We start from the raw sequence: 19,054 nt of genomic DNA, 5'->3' as shown, positions 1-19,054 counted from the left end.
GAAAGAACACAGTCCTCAGATAAACCATTTACGGGGGTCCCACTTTTCATGGGATGCCCAATGGCACAAACACCTTTTGGGGGCTAATTTGACTGCAGGAGGAATGAACTTTCAAAGGGTGAGTATCATGGCAGAAAAGGCTGCCTTCTTGGGTCCTGCAAAATAAAATTCCTTAACTGACAGGATACACAACATGTCCCTCCTCTTGAATCTGATGAGAAGATGTAATTGGGAAGAGGCAGCACCTCAAAAACTTGGGCCTGTGGCTTGTGGGACTTTCAACGTCAAAACCAGCACCTTGAATTGGATTTGGAAGCAAACTGGCAATAGTGCAGCTTAGGGAGCCCAGGCATACCATCCACAGTTTATAACTGCCTGCGCCATTGACTTTTATACCAACTGAAGCTTCCACATACTTTTCAAGGGCAGCCAGATGTAGAATGTGCCACAGAAATCCAAGAATAGCCAAGATGGATCAGGTCAAAGTCCATCTTAATCTAGTGCGTTTTCTCAAAGCTGCCATCAAAATGGTGCTAGGTTGATTCCAAGCAGGAGATTGAGGCCTACCACTCTCCTAACATTATAACCTTGGAACTTGTATTTGATCCTGACTTCTTCTTACTTTTTGCATTTTATTCTTTAAATGGTTAGCATTTCATAAAATCATAAGTCCTTTTATCTAATTATCATTAAATATGTTTAAGATGATTTAGTGAAAAACTAAAGCTTTTTAAATATCCAGATATGCAGTGCAGATAGAGCTGTATTCAGAAGTGCCTGTTCACAGCAGGATTTTTCCCTTCAAGAAAGTTCATTATTTTTTTAATTATTTCACTTCAGTTAAGGTGGCATGCAGATAGTCTTTGACTTGCAACTATTCATTTAGTGATCATCAGAAGTTACAGTAGCATTGAAGAAAAGTGAAATGATGATTTTTCACACTTACGAGTGTTGCAGCATCCCCATGATCATGTGATCAAAATTCAGATGCTTGTCAACTGGTTCATATTTGTGATGGTGGCAGTGTCGTGGGGTCATGTGATCACTTTTGGGGACCTTCTGACAAGCAAAATCAATGGAGAAGCCAGATTTACTTTACAACTGTGTTACTAATTTAATAACTGCAGTGATTCACTTAGCAACCATTGCAAGAAAGACCATAAAATGAGACAAAACTCATTCAACAACTAACTTGCTTAGCAACAGAAACTTTGGGCTCAATTGTGGTCATAAATTGAGAATTATCTATATACAACTTCAATTTATATATGTGGGGGGCTATATCATGAATTAGTAGTAGGCAAAGTTATATAATATTGATGTTTGGGCTTAGAATGTGGAAGGTGTATTTATGAGAAGAAGGTTCTGGGACAGCTTTCCTTTGTCTCTATGTTAGGAGTGTCAAACTTGTGGTGTCACGTCACATGACATATCACGACACCCCCCCTTTGATAAATGTGGTGGGCGTGGCCAGCACATGATGCATCTGGCCTGCAGACTGCGAGTTTGACGCCCCTGCTGAAGGTGAAGCCTGAAAGCTGGGTACTGTTCTCATGCCATGTGACTCATGTCTTTCATTATCTCGGTGGCGGAGCCTTTCCATTGGACTCACTGATGGCTGTCTGATTGCTTATAGTGATCAGAGACGTTGTGAATGATTTATAGGCAATATTAGCATCTGGTAGCTACAATGGAGAGACCCATTCACTAAGATCATGAAAAATTACTGGTATGTGGATTGGATGTAGTAGAAGCAGGATAGAATAGAAAAAAAACTTCCAGTGTTAGAGTATTCACAACTTCTGGAGGCAAGTTGTTCCATTGATTAATTGTTCTAACTGTCAGGAAATTTCTCCTTAGTTCTAAGTTGCTTCTCTCCTTGATTAGTTTCCACCCATTGCTTCTTGTCCTACCCTCAGGTGCTTTGGAGAATAGCTTGACTCCATCTTCTCTGTGGCAGCCCCTGAAAGGATAACTTCCTCTATCACCAGATGAGCAAGTTCCAAAGAAAAAGACCAAGGAAGTACAAGGAAGCCACATTTAACCTTTCAACCAGATTGACCAGTGAGAACAGCTACAGTTGAACAATGAGAAGGAGAACAAATGCATATGCATTGGGAGAGAAAGTGTAGCCATAAGCTCACCCCTCAGTTCTTAACTTCTGAAGATCTCATTATTTGTGGTTTTGCTATTTGCATTCATGTTTTACTATTTACATTGTTTCATGTCAGAACAGAACCCAGCAAACAATGAGATTACATTTGCAATGTAAAATCATCTTAGTGTTATTTTTATCTGTTAGTTTTATAAATGTAAATGAGATGTTTTCTTTCATGTTCAAATTGGGATGGTGGAGATAAAGAAAAATAAATTTCATGAGTTTAGTTGCTGATTTTAATTATGAGAAACTTCAAGTGCATTATTTGTATGCCTTCACAATTTAGAGTAATTTCTACCATGCATGATAGCTATTCTTGTTACAAGCAGACTATTGGTGTAGTCCCCAGTGTCTGATCTGTAGAAGTTATTTTCATGTTATTACTGCTCAATGGAATAAGACTGCCAGATTTTTCATGCTAGTTGCTGCACGTCAACTGAAGAAAAAGTTTCTTAAGAGTTGAGCTTAATCCATAAAGTGTTTTCATGGGAATAGAGAATAAGCATTCCATCTGAATATTATGCTGCTGTCATTTGTGTAAATAAATATACTTAGAACTCCAAAACATCTATTGTAGCATCTTTGGTGTAAAAAAAATCATGCTATTTTATATTTTGACACCTACTGTTCAGCTGGATTAGGAAAAGGCTAGATGGGGAGTGTGGGAGGGTAGAGGTAGGCTGATGTACCCTGGATAATTACAAAAGCCAAAAATACCAAAAAGAAGTCAAGATGGGCTTCATTGATTATAGGCATGCCTGGAATTCCATTGATCACATCAAGCTATGGATTGTGCTCAGAAAAATGGGAATCTCAGAACATCTCATTGTCCTCATGAGTAGTTAACACGCAGGCCAGGAAGCCACAATGACAGACAGAATATGCACAGTTTTAAAATGGAGGAAGAAACATCAATAATCTGTGCTATGTTAATGGCACTACTCTGGTAGCCAAAATGCAAAACATCTTCAAGCTCTAGTAATAAAAGTGAAGGGGCACAGTGAAACATGGGACTAAGTTAAACCAGTGGCAACAGGTATGACAACCATTTTTGAATGGGCAATCGAGATATCAAAGTAGTAGACTGCTTCTGTCTTTTAGGATCAATCATTAGGCATAAAGAAATAACCAGTTAAGAAATCTGGAACAATCTGGAGATGAACATGTTTAAAACTGTAGAGATGAGAGTGGATTTTGGAGGAGCTCTTAAACTATATCCAAGAGCACAATATTAACAGTAGAATCATTCAAGTTTTAGGGTTCTATAATCTCCCACGATTTGAAATGGACTCCCAACATTAGAACCATCATCAAAAAGGCACAACAAAGAATGTGCTTCCTGCATCAGTGTAAGAAGTTCAGACTGCCCCAGGAGCTGTTGATACAGTTCTACACAGGAATTACTGAAACTGTCTTTTGTATTTCTATAACTGTCTGGTTTGGTACAGCAACTAAACAGGATAGGTACAGATAGTTCAGAAAAAAAAACCCAGGTGCAACCAATCTGCCTTCCATAGAACATGCATATATTGCTTGGGTCAGATCCCTCACATCCTGGACATAAACTCTTTCAACTCCTCTTGGGCATTACATGCCAAAACAACTAGATATAGGGAGCCATCACTGCTGAATCCTACAGTACTGCCTTATGTCTTCACCCATATTGTATGGCTGTAGTGTTATTATCCTTCTCATCTCCTCTACCACTCCCTCTTATTGGTATCATTATTACGATTATTATTTCTCTGTTGCTTTGCACGTGCACTGAGAGCTTCTGCATCAGAGACATTGGACATGTCTGGATTAGGATTAGAATTAGGATTTATTTCATTTATATGCCGCCCTTTTCCCCGAAGGGGACTCAGGGCGGCTCACAACTCAGTCAAGAGAAAGGAAGTACAAACAGGGGATAAAGACAAACAAACAATACACAATTTAAAAACACACAACAACCATACCATTCGAGAAGTGGGGGGCAGAAGCTCTTTAGCCCCAGGTCTGCCGGAATAGCCAGGTTTTGAGGGCTTTGCGGAAGACCTGGAGGGTGGTGAGGGTTCGAATCTCCACGGGGAGTTCGTTCCAGAGGGTTGGAGCAGCCACAGAGAAGGCTCTCCTCCGGGTAGTCTCCAGTCGGCATTGGCCGGCGGATGGAATTAGGAGGAGGCCTAATCTGTGGGATCTAATCGGTCTATTGGAGGTAATTGGCAGCAGGTGATTTCTCAAGTGTCTGTCCAATCACACTTGGCCAGATCAAGTGTTCTCTTCTCTTCTCTTCTCTTCTCTTCTCTTCTCTTCTCTTCTCTTCTCTTCTATTCCTTATTCTATTCTATACCACCATCTGATACCTGTCATAAATTAGCACTTGATAGATCAGCCACAAAAGCCTTGGAAAAGATATTAAGATAGCAGGATGGTGAAACTACAGTATTCCCTGTAATGCTGTATGGAAGGGAAAATTGGACTTAAGTAGGATAGGAAGACAATGAACACTTTTGAATTTTGGCGTTAGAGAAGAATCTTGAGAATATTGTGGACAGCATGAAAACAAATTGATAGATCATTGAACAAATCAACCCAGGGTTCTCATTTGAGGTACAAATGACAAGGGTCAAATTAGCCTAGTTTGGACATAAGTGAAGGCCAGCTCTCTGGAGAAGGCTCTAATGAAGGGAAAAGTGAAGAAGAATGAGAAGAAGATGACCAATAGCAAATGTGAATGGACCCAGTTACAGTGGCAATGGGTGCATCATTGAAAGATCCAAAAGATCAATTTAGGGACAGGTCATCATGGAGAAAACTATTTATGTAGTCACTAAGAGTCAAAAAGGACTTGATTGTTCAAATAAATTCCACAGTAGTATGCAATATGAGTATGCACAGTTCAGTGCAAACATTAAAGATATGCTTACATTGTAATCAGAAGGCAGCACATACAGAATACCAGTGGGGAAAAACCCGGTCAATTAAAATACCTCAGTAAAGTTCTTGCGGAGAGGGGATTTGGGATGGATTTTTTAAAATTGATCATTATTTTATTTAATGGAACAGTAATCAAGAAAATTTGAGATAATTGAATAAATGATAAACTGACATTTTCTGAAGGCAGGAATAAATATAGCCAACAGTTCATGTCCTAACAATCATTATTACAATATATTAAGATTTAGCCCAGGTGTGCTTTTATAAAACATCTGCTGCACTGCTTTTAAGGAAAAATTGGGTGAAAACAACAGCTTGTGATAAAATATAGGAATTAAGCAGGAATAGTAGTTGGATTGAAAATTGCCAACACTTCTGTGCATTCTCAAGGGATAGCTGAAAACTTTTTCACTGATCTGCTCAAGTTGCACTGATCAGAGCCATAGTGAAAAAGCAGTGGTTAAAACAAGCCTTTTATATTCCATAATAAAATGACCATTTGGTAAAAAGCTTTTAGATTTTCTTTGGAAGCCACATATACCGAATATGAGATCATTAAATATGAGATTAGGCTGAATGGCCCCTTCCCAGCCTTGTGATTCTATGATTCCTAGGTAACAAGTTGCTGACTTTTAATTTGAAATATTTAGACTCTGTTTAACTCTTTTTGTTTAAACCAAGGAACAATGCATTGTATATAAATCCACACCGGTTCCTCCCTCCCTGTTTGGTAAATTGAAGTCGATATTAACAGTGACTTCCTTTCATTGGGTTCTCAGGGAATGAGCATGAGGTTGCTTTAATTGTGATTTGAATAGCCTAGTGTCTTCTGTTGTTTAGGTTATGCTGGCTGCTTCTTACTGGTCCCTTCTTGAACCTGCAATTGAGCTAGCTGAGGAGTCTGGGAAGTTTGGAGCCTTGGCCTTCCTCCCTGTAGCTATTGGCTTCACTCTGGGAGCAACATTTGTATACTTCACTGACCTCCTGATTCCATGGCTGGTGAGTACCTCTCAAAATCTGATCATCCAAGACCAATAGTTATTTTTGGTGTGCTGGGGATTACTCTGAATGAAAAACGGGTACCAGGTAAGGTGTATCATTTTTGATCCAGCTTTCTTTTCAGAGCCTGTGGTGAGTTTGGAGAAGATGGAACAATGTTTATTTGGTGCGTTGCTCCTTTGATATGCCTCACTGTGCATTCTAAATCATAATTATTAATAGGAAAAGTCCAGCACTTGAATGACTATAGCCAGCATCATGACTATGAGTCTGAATCTGTTTCTTGCCTATTGTGAAAGCAACCATTCCAGATAATCTCACTCAGTGATTTTTACTGTTCCCCTTCTCCAATTGGAACAGGAGTGAGACACTGCTGGCTTTTATAACCCCAAACAACTCCTAGATTTTGTTTATAAAGGTTTCCTTGCTTTTGCATCTTTTTTTGTTTATTTTCGGGGCGGGGGGGGGAATGTTGAGAAAAGATTGAAGGAAGACCAAAGAAAGAGAAAAAGACACAGAAGGAAGGAAGATCAGGTGTGAAGGGTTAGAACTGGTGTGATCTTTTTTTTCCTGGGTCTTGCCAAGATATACAAAATGTTTAAAATTTCAATAAACTTATTTCAATTCTAGAAGATTTTATTTGTAGTGTTCTGAGTGTGCTGAAAACACTTTAAGCTTAAACATTTGAAATTCACAATATCTGGACATCATTCTTCTTCTTTACCATATCAATACCTTCTCTGTCTTTTTTGTCCCTGTGTACTTGCTAGATGTCAAGAAGCCAAAACCATTCTGTTTTTCTGTCTGCGATGTACTTTGTCTCACAATGAGAGGACAGTAAACAGAAGAATCTAGGATGGACACGGATGGCCATCTTGACAAATAGCATTATACATGTCTTTTTGACCACGTCAGTCTTAGGATATTGGACAATTTCAGTGCTTATATTTGTGCGTATGAAAATGAGAGAACTCAGTTTCTTTTCTCAGTTTCTTTCTAGTAGATGTCTTCTCTATTTTAAATCTAAAACTTTTTAAAAGTAGTTTATGGGCATTCTTACTTTGGAGATTTTGAATTGGTTTTTTTGAGCAGTGGTCTATTCCCTTATTTTTTAGCAAAGAGCTAGAACATAGAATTAACCCTCAAGTGATGTCTTTAACTTGGAAATGTTTTCTCAGCTCCTAGTTGGAAGGGTGGGCCTTAATTAAGCAGAGAGAGGCAGTTATTTTCATGAATATCTTTTACAGAGTTACAAATTGACAGTCATAGGTAGTCCTCAACTTATATCTCTTCATTCAGTGACCATTCACTGTTATGATAGAGCTGAAAAATGGATGTATGACTGATCCTCAAAGTTCTGGACATTGTAGCATCCCTGTGGCCATGTGAATGATGCTGGTGCTTGGGTGCCTGGAATGCAATTATGATGTTCCAGGAAACCATGATGTGATTGCCATTGGTGACCTTCCCTGCTGGGTTCCACAAGCAAACTCAATGGGGAAGCTGCAGGGAAGGTTGCAAGCCATTCTAATAAGTCACTTCCACTTTATGTCTCATCTATAGTACACCCCCATCCCATCCACAACTGTCTTTGGTCTCTCCAGGCCTTACTTAAATGCAGCCTGCATTGACTCTCCTAGATCCTCTGATGGCCTCCCCCACAGCACCCCACACTCCTTACCTGGGACTCCTGCCTCTTCCTGCTTAACCACCCACATGTCTTGAGGTTATGATGACAACTGTGACTGGCTGGGATTGAATTCAGTTGAATTGAATTAAATACTTTATTTGGTCAAGTATGATTAGACACACAAGGAATTTTCTCTGGTGCGGAAGTTCTCAATGTACGTATAAAGTAACAGAATAATGATAATCATAATAATAAAGAAGTAAAGTAAAGGAGTAAAGAAAATAAGGATAATAATCCTACAGCCATACTACATAGATAAACACACATAGACAATAAATTAAATTGCTATTGTTAAATAATGCAGTCATTTGCTGTTACGGTTTATGATCACTTATTTTAGCAATGTGAATCCAGATTTCAATTGCCAATGTAACCTGACAACAACTTGCACTTTGTTGGTATTAGTTATTAATTCAGTAGATACAGGTTCATATAGAACAAATATATAAAATTGTTTAAAGGCCTATACATTTTTTTCAACAAAAAAAATAGTGTTTCAGGAAATGTACCAAGATTTATTGGCAGATGTGCAAAAAGGATAATTCTATATATAATAGCATATGTACCTGCTACAGGAGGACATTTTTTTGAGTGTTTATGAACCAAATCTGACATTTCCTGCTAATAATGAGAAAACTTTTATCTAAATATACCATAGAGAATGTAGTTAAGTTCCTTTTCTATCTCTTTCCCTCCCTCCTTCTCTTTTTCAAACTCGCTTCTGATAAAGATCTTGCTATAGCAGCTTGTTTTTCTCCATTAGTTAAAACTGAAGTGAGGAAGAAATCCCTTTTAAGGTTTTTACAACGTGACTGGACTGCTAATGTCTTCTGAATTACTTAACCAGGTTTGCTGTATTGAAGTCAAGGAATAGGTTCAAACTGCTGAACTTCTGAGATTTCCTTCTATCCTAATATTTAATGTGATACTTAGGTATTTTGTTTCATTGGGTCCCAAACATCCTAGTAAATTTGGAAGGTTATGTTGGTTTACAATCACAAGTTAGGATTTCATTACTTTTAGTAAGTAATTCATTTCAATAAACATAACTTTAGATAGATCTCTTTGGTCTTTTACTCTGTGTACAGTTGTTTATGTTCCCTTTCCCCTTTGAGTTGTTCGCCGCCCTGAGTCCCTCCTGGAGAAGGGCGGCATACAAATAAACCAAATACAAATACAAATCTTAAAATCCTTCTGTGTCTTCTCTGAACATGCAGAGAAGTAAAATGTAGAAATAAAATTACCTTTAACATTGTAATCACGTGAAGATCAAGATCACATGAAGTGTTAATACCACTTTATAATGCCTTGGTAAGGCCACACTTGGAATACTGCATCCAGTTTTGGTCACCATGATGTAAAAAAGATGTGGAGAAAGAGTGCAGAGAAGAGCAACAAAGGTGATTAGGGGACTGGAGGCTAAAACATATGGAGAATGGTTGCAGGAACTGGGTATGTCTAGTTTAATGAAAAGAAGGATTAGGGGAGACATAATAGCAGTGTTCCAATATCTCAGGGGCTGCCACAAAGAAGAGGGAGGGGGACAACATATGCTCCAAAGCACCTGAAGGCCGGAGAATAAGCAATGGGTGGAAACTAATCATGGAGAGAAGCAACCTAGAACTAAGCAGAAATTTCCTGACAGAACAGTTAATCAGTGTAACAACTTACCTCCAGAAGTTGTGAATACTTCCATACTGGAAGTTTTTAAGAAGATGTTGGATAACCATTTGTCTGAAGTAGTGCAGGGCTTTCTGCCTAAGCAGGGGTTGGACTAGAAGACTTCCAAGTCCCTTCTAACTCTTATTCTGTTTTCTGTAATACAATAAACAACATTTTATTTAGATTAACTACTAGATTGCTGGTAACAAAGGAGACATCTTGGCTTTGGTAGATTAAATAAACCACAGAATTAAACATTTTAAAATATTGTAGTCTGGCAACTTCTTAGTTCAATTTTAGTTTTGAAGTTCTTCGTTCCTTTTAGAATGGCTGTTACAGTCAGTTACAGAATGTTCTTTTAGTTTGGAATAATTTCTCCCTTTGGTTATTAATTTCTGCCAGTCTTGATCTCAGAAATAAATTTCTGTATTATTTTGTCAAGACACTGCCCGGTTTGTTTTATGTAAAGTGCGGAAGGGCATTGCTGATGGGGATTGGGTGACTGCCCACTGCCAGGAGTTTGATCCTGATCAGCTGAAGGTTGACTCAGCCTTCCATCCTTCCGAGATCGGTAAAATGAGGACCCAGATTGTTGGGGACAATACGCTGACTCTGTAAATTGCTTAGAGAGGACTATAAAACATGCGGTATATAAGTCTAAGTGCAATTGCTGTTGGAAAATAAATAAATGAATGAATGTATGAATGATGTTGTCAAAGTCTGCTTAATGAACAAGTGGTTGAAAATTGACGACTACCTATAGTCCTCATTTACCAACTGTCTATTAGGACTGACAAGCCTGTTGCTAAGTGGTGTAGTTGTTATGTGTCAGTGTCAGACCTGAAAGCCATCTTTTACATTGGGCCATCAGGCCGGCCACATTTTCTACTGTGGGAAAATGGGAAGGGTGAGATATAGTCAAAATAACATTCTTTTCTCAGTGTGTCAAGGCCACCTTTCCCTGCAGCTGCAATTGTGTAACTGGGAGGCATCTCCAGAGTTGGATGGTGGCTGACTGGATCATGTGATGGACATGTGGTTGCTGGGCAGGGGCTTGAACTTTCTTTTGGGTGGGGAAAACCTGGAAGCCTTCAGATTCGGGTTTTCCCAAATGTGCCAATATGACATCTCTAATAAAATGGAACTTTGAGGAAACTCAAGCCTCAGAGTCTTCTTTTGTTGGAGGTGTTACTTGGAACCCTGACAATGAGACTGTGACAGATTATGTCAGTTCTGGCTATAGTAGTTAAGCAAATTATCCTAGATTGCCAAGAATGACATCATGTTACTGCGACTTGCAACTTCTTGTGGATTTCCCCATTGATTTTGCTTGTCAGAAGCTGACTCTTGTCAGAAGCACTAGAATAATTATCTGATGACCATGGGGATGCTGCAATGTCTGCAACTAGTTGTAAGTCTCATTTTTCAGTGCTGTTGTAAGTTTGAATGGTCACTGAACTGGAGATCTGTAAGCAAAGATGTGTATTGCTATTCCAAGTATCTATTTGTTGTTTCTTAATTCTTTTTTCATCTACTGAGCCTTCTAGCAGGGTTCTCTGTATAGCGTCATAACGGAGTATATGACCCATTCCTCTCAGGTTTGGTTTGTTTGATGGTCTTTATGACCGTTCTTTCTTCTTGTGCCATCTCTAGGATTTCAGGATCAATCTTTTGTGACTTGAAGAGATTCTTGAGATTTTCCTCAAAGCTGCATTTAAAAAAAGTTGTCAGTCTGTTCTCAGTCTCCTTTAGTACTGTTTATGTTTTGTAGTTTAAAGGAGAAATGGCCAAATATGGTATTGATCATAATCTGTTTCTCACAATCTTTCAGATATGGTACTTGGTCATTCTTAAATTTTAAATCCAAGTCCCTTGAGGTCAGAATATACTTCAGGTCTAAAAAACTTTCCTGATAATTTCTATTTTCCTCTTTATTTTTCCATGTTCCAGGTGAAACTAAATAGCTGGACAAAACACCTTTCTTGCTGCAGAAGGGCATTATTGACTATGGCAGTGTTTCTCAACCTTGGCAACTTGAAGATGTCCGGACTTCAACTCCCAGAATTCCCCAGCCAGCGATGCTGGCTGGGGAATTCTGGGAGTTGAAGTCCGGACATCTTCAAGTTGTCAAGGTTGAGAAACACTGGACTATGGTTTATATTTCTGAGGGTCTTTTTTTCTAGAAGGTACATTCATCTTAGTTTCTTTTTTGTACTACAATATAACTTGTACTTTTCACTTTATTTTTTTGTTTTGTTTTCTCAGTTAAGTTTCAGGTTCCATTCTTTTTCTGTCAGAAGCACAGAATTAGCCACATATCTTAAATTGTGTCCGTACTACCTATCTTTAATTCTAGAAGTATTGAAGGTCCTGATGTAGTGTTTAGTTCATCAAATATTTTTTCAGTAGAGACACAGAAAAGGAGAGGAAAGGTGAAAGGACATAATTCTAGTGCATTTTTCTTTTTGATTGAAAACATGTTTGAAAAAGCTCCTTCAGTCTTCAAAGAAACTTGCGCTCAATAATAGATTCACTATCATTCTAATACCTTTAGCCATCCATTCCAATTCCCTTCCAGATTGTGATCAATATTTCATGTTTTATAGAATCAAAGGCTTCTGAGTAATTGACAAACAGGTCTATTTTGTTTTTCCAAATATCTCTTGATTATTTTTTCAGACTGAGCATTTTCCCCTAGTAATACTATCTGTAATAAAGCCACATTAAAGCTTATCACATTGTTCTGTTTTTCTTGAATTTCTTAAGAAAAGACTTCTAATACAATTTTTGCTGCCTGACTGATAAAAGTAATGATTCTGTGTTCAGACCATTTTATAATTCCTGTTTATTTAACAATGGGGAAAAAAGTTGAGTGCTAAAATTCTTTTAGCAAGTGATTTCTTCCATACATTTGAGTCCAGATTTTGGTTAGAATTCCTATTCCTTTTCCCCTAGGGATTTTAAGATTTGAAGTGATTTTATCTATGCCTAATATCTTATTGTTTTTTTAGATTTATCTTATTGCTTACTTTACGTTCTGGCCCAATAAAATAGATAAATTTTCACCCTGCAGACATAGAACAATTTTTGTCTATCCTTGTGTTATATTTTTTGCATATTAAAACCACCCAGGAAGTCACAAAGAACAATATTAGGGATTTGCAAGCCTCTCACGTTGGCTAAATCAATGTTCATGAATCCACCAATAGAAAATCATTTTATAAAAGTGCCAATAGACAATAGCCTGCCTCAAGTTTTTCAAAAAGTACTTGGATTATCCTTTTTAAAAATAAAATAAATGGACCAGTAAGTCAAAAATGTGTATCACTATGTTTGGCAGAAGCTAAACATTGCATTCCACAATAAGAATCACATATTGGCCGTCAAGCATCAAAGGGGTAATGTCATGGTTCGGGGTAGCTTTGCAGGGTTTACCATCTTTGAAGGAAGCACGAATTCTCCTTTGTATCAAAGAATTCTCGGAGAGAATATCAGGCCATCTGTCTGTCACCTGATGTTGAAGCACATACGGTTTATAAAGCAAAAATATGATCCCAAAGAAAGAAGAAGTACAAGAAAATGAATGAAGAAGAAAGTGTTTTGCAGTAGCCATGGGATAGGTCTAGATCTAAATTCTACAGAAATGTGTCAGGACTGGAAACAAGCAGTTCATTCTGGAAAAGTTCAAATATTACTGTGTTGAAGCAATTTACCATTGAGGAACAGAAGCCAGTTCCACAGTAATGTGAGAGACTGATCTTTAGTTACTGGAAGTTGTTTGGTTCACTCTTAGAGACATTCTGTAGAAATTCAGGGTGGTTTTTTTCTGAAATTAGGAAAGATATGCAAAAACTCAGAAAATCCAAATGTGGGTTGCATGATATCAAGGGCAACTACCAACAGTAATTATCTGACCATTATAAAATTGTTGGAAATGTTATACATCTTCTTGCTTTCTCCTAAGTTGAACCATATGACAGGCTGAGCGCCAAAGAATTGAGGCCTTTGAACTATGGTACTGGAGAAGACTCCTGCGAGTCCCTTGGACTGCAAGGCAATCAAACCGTTCAGTCCTAGAGGAGATCAACCCTGACTGCTCTTTAGAAGGCCAGATCCTGAAGATGAAACTCAAACACTTTGGCCACCTAATGAGAAGGAAGGACTCACTGGAGAAGAGCCTAATGCTGGGAAAGATTGAGGGCAAAAGAAGAAGGGGACAGTAGAGAATGAGGTGACTGGATGGAGTCACCGAAGCAATAGGCGTGAGCTTAAATGGACTCCAGAGGATGGTAGAGGACAGGAAGGCCTGGAGGAACGTTGTCCATGGGGTCACGATGAGTCAGACATGACTTTGCAACTAACAACAACAAGAACAAAGTGGGCATTAGTTAGAGAGTAAAATTTGAGACCTTTAGAAACATTCCATATGATCATTTCCAAAGCATCTGTTGCCAGCACCTCCTCTTCTTGCTTCAAAATGTTTTAGATGATAAGAAGGTTGTAGGATCTTTAGAATCTCTCAAACTAATAAGAGCATCTTTCCTTGCACTAGACTAAAGTGTGGTTTTCTGAGGCTTGTGATGAACCTAAAAGAAAGAAATGCTGTGGTAGGTACATAACTGGGTTTTATAAAGAAAGCTTGAATCTTGCTTTGAAAACCTATTTGTGAAAGATAACCAAAAAGTTACTAAATGGAAAAGATATTATAATGTTTCTACAGGTTTTTTTTTTGAAAAAAAATAATTAAAGTGAACTGTAGTGAACTGGAGGCAAGAAAACGTTAATATAAAACTATCTTGACTTTTAAAGGAACTTTAATTGTGTGAAGAGTAGAGGGTTTTTTTTATTCATGAAGGAACAAGTTGCACACATAAAAAATTGAACATCAAGAAGCTTTAATCACTAATCCCTCCAGTGATTATTTACATTGTGTTTGCTGTCTTATTTCAATCCTAACTGGTTGGTGTTGAAAAATAATATATGTAGAAGGGTTTTTCTAAAGTACCTAACAAAACTAATGTCTGGAATTGTTTATTTTCATTAGATTGTCTTTACGGGGGTAGTATAAAATCCACAGTAGTTATCTTCAGGCTGCCTAAAAATGAAGAAACAGTGAATTTTATTGCTCTGTAACATCAAGAACATTTAAGCTAACAAATGCACAAGCCGTTCAATTTGTGAATTTAGAAATTATTATAAAGTCTTACTTACAATGTATTTCAAGGTAACTGTCAAATACATCTAACTAAATTTTCCATAATCTAAGCATCCTTCTGAAAAGTTCTTTGTTAAGAACTCATAACAACAATGTATCATCATATATTACTTCGAATTTCTTTTCCAATACCAAACCTATTAGCTTAGATACCAAAGGACAGTGAATTATTGTTGAATTGTCTTTTTTTCTTCAAACTTATTCAGGGAGGATTTGATGCCTTCAGAAGAACCTATTAAAATGTTCTTACCTGCAACAAAGAGCTGGAGCAGTTAATAAAAAGGCATTTTATATGAATTAGATCATAGCAAAAAATAAAATAATATGTCATAGATTCTTATGATAAAAGATGAATAGTGTAAAGAATTTATCTTAAGGGAGTTACAGCCCTTTGCAAGCGAATACAGATTATGCTGAAATATAACTATAAATCTGGATTAACTTTCTCCTTATGCCTGTTGCAGACAAACTGAACTTGGTGATTTGTGTCAAGTGGGAGGAAAAAAAAAGACATCTCTTACAGAAACATGCACTGGTGTCAGAATATGCTTTGAAAGGATGTGGTTGAAAAGATTAGCCAGTGTCATCATTGTTGCCTGGGGGATGCCCGGTTGGGGGCTCCTTTCATCGAAGTAGAGCTTCGATTGCTCTACTCCTAGCTCTACTTGAGTTTTTAATACAATATTTCATTTTTTTTAACAGAATGGGAACTGGCTGCCAGACAAAGCAAGGCATTAGTTTTGGCACCATTTTTATTTAGAATAATGCTTCTGGGCTTCACTTAAATACCATAGCCTTTCTTAGAAAACGGATGGCTAAAAAAACAGTGCTTTGTTTCGAAGTTTAATCATGTGTTCAGAAAAATAAAGGAAAGATGTAAACTTTAAAAAAAATGTTCTGAAATAATTTCTCTCATCTGTCTGTCAGTCTGTCGGTCTGTCTGTCTGTTTGTCTGTCTGACTATCTGTCTATCATCTATCATTTCTGCCTGATTGCTAGCCAACCAACCAACCAACCAACCAACCAACCAACCAACCAACCAATCAACCAACCTATTGTATATGTATTATATATTTTTTGTTCATCTTTGCTTTTTATAATGAAGTATTTAATTATTTTAGAAAAGAATATAAATCATGAAACATGATATTAATATAGTACATATGTTAGTAGAATACAAGTAAGTAAATGTGGGGTAAAATATCAGAAAGATTGTAATTTTTCAATATATGTTTTATAGAATTTTATAAGTTATGAAATTTGACATTTATCACTAATTAAAGGAGAATTTAAAAGTCAATTTAAGCTTTCAACTAAAAATGTTTAATTAAGCTTTAAACACAGGCTAAATTACTTTTAAAAATTAAGTCAAGGATTCTAATTTTTTATAAAGTTAAACTATATACAGGATTTGGTATAAATCCACAAGTTATTGTAATTGTCTTAATTATAGTCCAAGAATGAATTCCAGAGAGAACTGAATTCTGGATCAGTTTTATTTTTAAAATACGAAGTTGTTTTTGATATTGAAACATAATTCCATAATTTAATTATTCATTCGTCCAAGAGAAAGGCAGAACACATTTGTAATAAGCAGCATATTCTTACCACTGGGGAAAGATGCAAACTTGGTCAAAAAGACATTCCTGAATGTTAGAAAGGATGGTTGGGTGGTGGTGGTTCACGTTTTAAGATTCTCAAAAGTTAAAATTACTTTTATTAAGATTGACAATAATATCAATACTTTTAAGTTTGACTGTTCTCTGTCTCCTCAGTTATGAATCCATCTGGTGATGATGCTATCTATTCAATACTTTTGTATTTTATCAAAAAGTAAGGTTATGTTTTACTTTGTCAAATGCCTTATTGAAATCTAGCTATAGGGCCATAGCATTTTACTGGTCCACTATTTTAGTCACTTTGCCAGAAAATGCACTAAGGATTGTCTGGCATGATCTGTTTTTGACAAACTCATGTTGGCTTCCAGTAATAGCTTTGCTTCTTTCTAGGTCTAAGTCAGTGATGGTGAACCTTTTTTGGCTTGTGTGCCAAAAGCGGGGGGAGCTCAGGGAGGTCATGCGCGGGCATGGCACACCCATAATGCTATGCACAAAACCCCAGCATGCATTCAAGCATGACCAGCCCAGCATTCCCCCCCTTTTTAGCGTGCTTTTTTCACCCTACCCAGGCTCCAGAGGCTTTATAAGAGCCTGGGGAGGGCAAAAACAGCCCCCCCCGGAGGCCTCAGGAGCTTCCTTAAAGCATACAGAGTGCGGAAAACCAGACCTACGGGCAAACGGGAAGTTTAGGAACGGACTTCAAGGAAGCCGTCAGAGGGCGAAAAATGGCCTCAACAGAAGGCCAAGGGCCAAAGTCGGCTGGCCAGTGTGTGCCAGGGCAATGCCTTGCATGCCCTGACAAATGCCATAGTTCGCCATCATAGGTCTAGGTTCTTGTTTTTTTTAAAGCAAAAATATTTCTGACATTTATTGCAAGTCTTAATTCATTCTGCGTCTTAGCTTTCCTGATTTCATCTTCTCAAATTCGGACTGTATGCTGGTTTTCTACCTTAGCTATGTGCCCCTCTTTCTATTTTTTAATACTTCTTTCTCTCTCTCTCTCTCTCTCTCTCTCTCTCTCTCTCTCTGTGTGTGTGTGTGTGTGTGTGTGTGTCTCTCTCTCTCTGTCTCTTTCTTTCTTTCTTTCTTTCTTTCTTTCTTTTGTCTTTCAGTTTACGAGAGAGTTCTTTATGTAACCATGCTGATTTCTTCTGGGACTTCTTATTTTCATTTTTTTCAGTAATATTGACTTCTTTATAGCCTGTTGATGACCCAGTTTATTTCTTTACTAGCATAGAATATTATGTGCTAAGATGGTATGACTTTATGTCCAACCTGTTTCTTGAGCTGTACTAGTAGCATTCTTACTTTTTCATTCTGAAATACAATAAGGATTGACCTTCTGGATGGCAGAGGAAACCTGGTCGTCATATAATGTGCACTCTTTCCTCTCTGATAGCTGTTTCCAATGGGTCCCTTTGGTTCTTAACACTATCACAAGAATATAAAGCTATATTTATACTGCTTTATTAAGTGATAGACTACAGATATCTTCAGGGCTTTTCAGAGCTACAATAATAGGCAGTATGTGGGCAACCGTTTGGTAATCTGCTCTTTATCGCATTCTGTTGCAAAGAGCAAGGAGCACTTTATACTGAATATCTGAGAAAGCAGGCTGACATCCTTCTTTCTGCTCAGCAGCATGATCCAGATGTCTTGCTTGTGTGCCATAAATAGCTGTCTGTGTTTGCTCATACTATAGTTAAAAGGGTATTGGATCTCCTTTTTAATCTTTACTGTCAAGATATTATATAGCAACTAAAAAGGAAGGAATTTATGGCGTACATGAGTTGGGTGACCAGTGAATGACCTTTTTTTTCTTCAAGGTGTGAGCCTGTTCTTTCTTGCATTGCGTCAGAAACCCTAAAAGTCTTAATTTATAACAGTATCCAGGCTTCTTGAATCGGCAGCGTTTGTATACCTCCAGCAGAATGCAAGATGAGCTGTTGTCTTCATTGTATTGAAGCACCCAGGGATGATTTTGAGAAAGATGCCTGAGGTCAGGCAGACAATGCAAAGTGGTACTTCTGTTGCTATAGCAGCTCAGTTACTCAGTGTGTTTTATAATTCTATTGTGGAGTAAGCTTAACTTACTGTCTTGGAGAAAACTATATCTCTACAATTCTGAGTTTAGAGATTATCTGTGCTGTTTTATTCTTTTTAATTTATGGGGCCTAGACATGTGATGTGTTTGGTTTCCATACTTTTCCCTCCTTTTCCCTCATAGGATTGATAAAAACAATGGCACTGGGGCAGATACCCCTAAGAATCCTGAATCCTGTGTTTTTTCATGTTGGAAATGCAGTGAATATATTTACATTCTTGAAAGATATCTAGTTATTGCATATTCTTATGGGAGGTGGAAATCTTTTTATGTATACTTCTATTGATGCAGCTCACTGAAAATATAACCCAAATTGCTGGTCTCCCTGTTTCCTTTATGCAACAGTTATCTCTATTAGACTTGACAATCTCTTGCTCAGCTTTCCTCAGAGAAAATAAACAGATGGACACTTCATAAGATCACGTGAAGCGTTAATACTACTTTACAATGCCTTGGTAAGGCCACACTTGGAATACTGCATTCAGTTTTGGTTGCCATGATGTAAAAAACATGTTGAGACTCTTGAAAGAGTGCAGAAAAGAGCAACACAGATGATTAGGAGACAGGAGGCTAAAACATATGAAGAACAGTTGCAGGAACTGGGTGTGTCTAGTTTAATGAAAAGAAGGACTAGGGGAGACATGATAGCAGTGTTCCAATATCTCAGGAGTTGCCACAGAGAAGAGGG

At 37.6% G+C, this 19,054-nt stretch overlaps 1 protein-coding gene across 5 annotated transcripts in view; it reads left to right on the top strand.

Annotated features, from left to right (window-relative positions):
- The window catches only part of SLC39A11 (solute carrier family 39 member 11), a 371,144-nt gene that overhangs the window by 24,590 nt on the left and 327,500 nt on the right, over nucleotides 1-19,054 (top strand). For all 5 annotated transcript variants that reach the window (XM_032211065.1, XM_032211061.1, XM_032211064.1 and 2 more), the window contains one exon: nucleotides 5,918-6,076. In XM_032211065.1, the coding sequence (XP_032066956.1) occupies nucleotides 5,918-6,076 (159 nt within the window). The remainder of the gene's footprint in view (nucleotides 1-5,917; nucleotides 6,077-19,054) is intronic.

The sequence above is a fragment of the Thamnophis elegans genome, chromosome 2, assembly GCF_009769535.1.
Source record: "Thamnophis elegans isolate rThaEle1 chromosome 2, rThaEle1.pri, whole genome shotgun sequence".
In the NCBI taxonomy this organism is placed as follows: domain Eukaryota; kingdom Metazoa; phylum Chordata; class Lepidosauria; order Squamata; family Colubridae; genus Thamnophis; species Thamnophis elegans.
The sequence above is the reverse complement of the archived record's forward strand: the minus strand, read 5'-3'. Positions and strand labels throughout refer to the sequence as shown.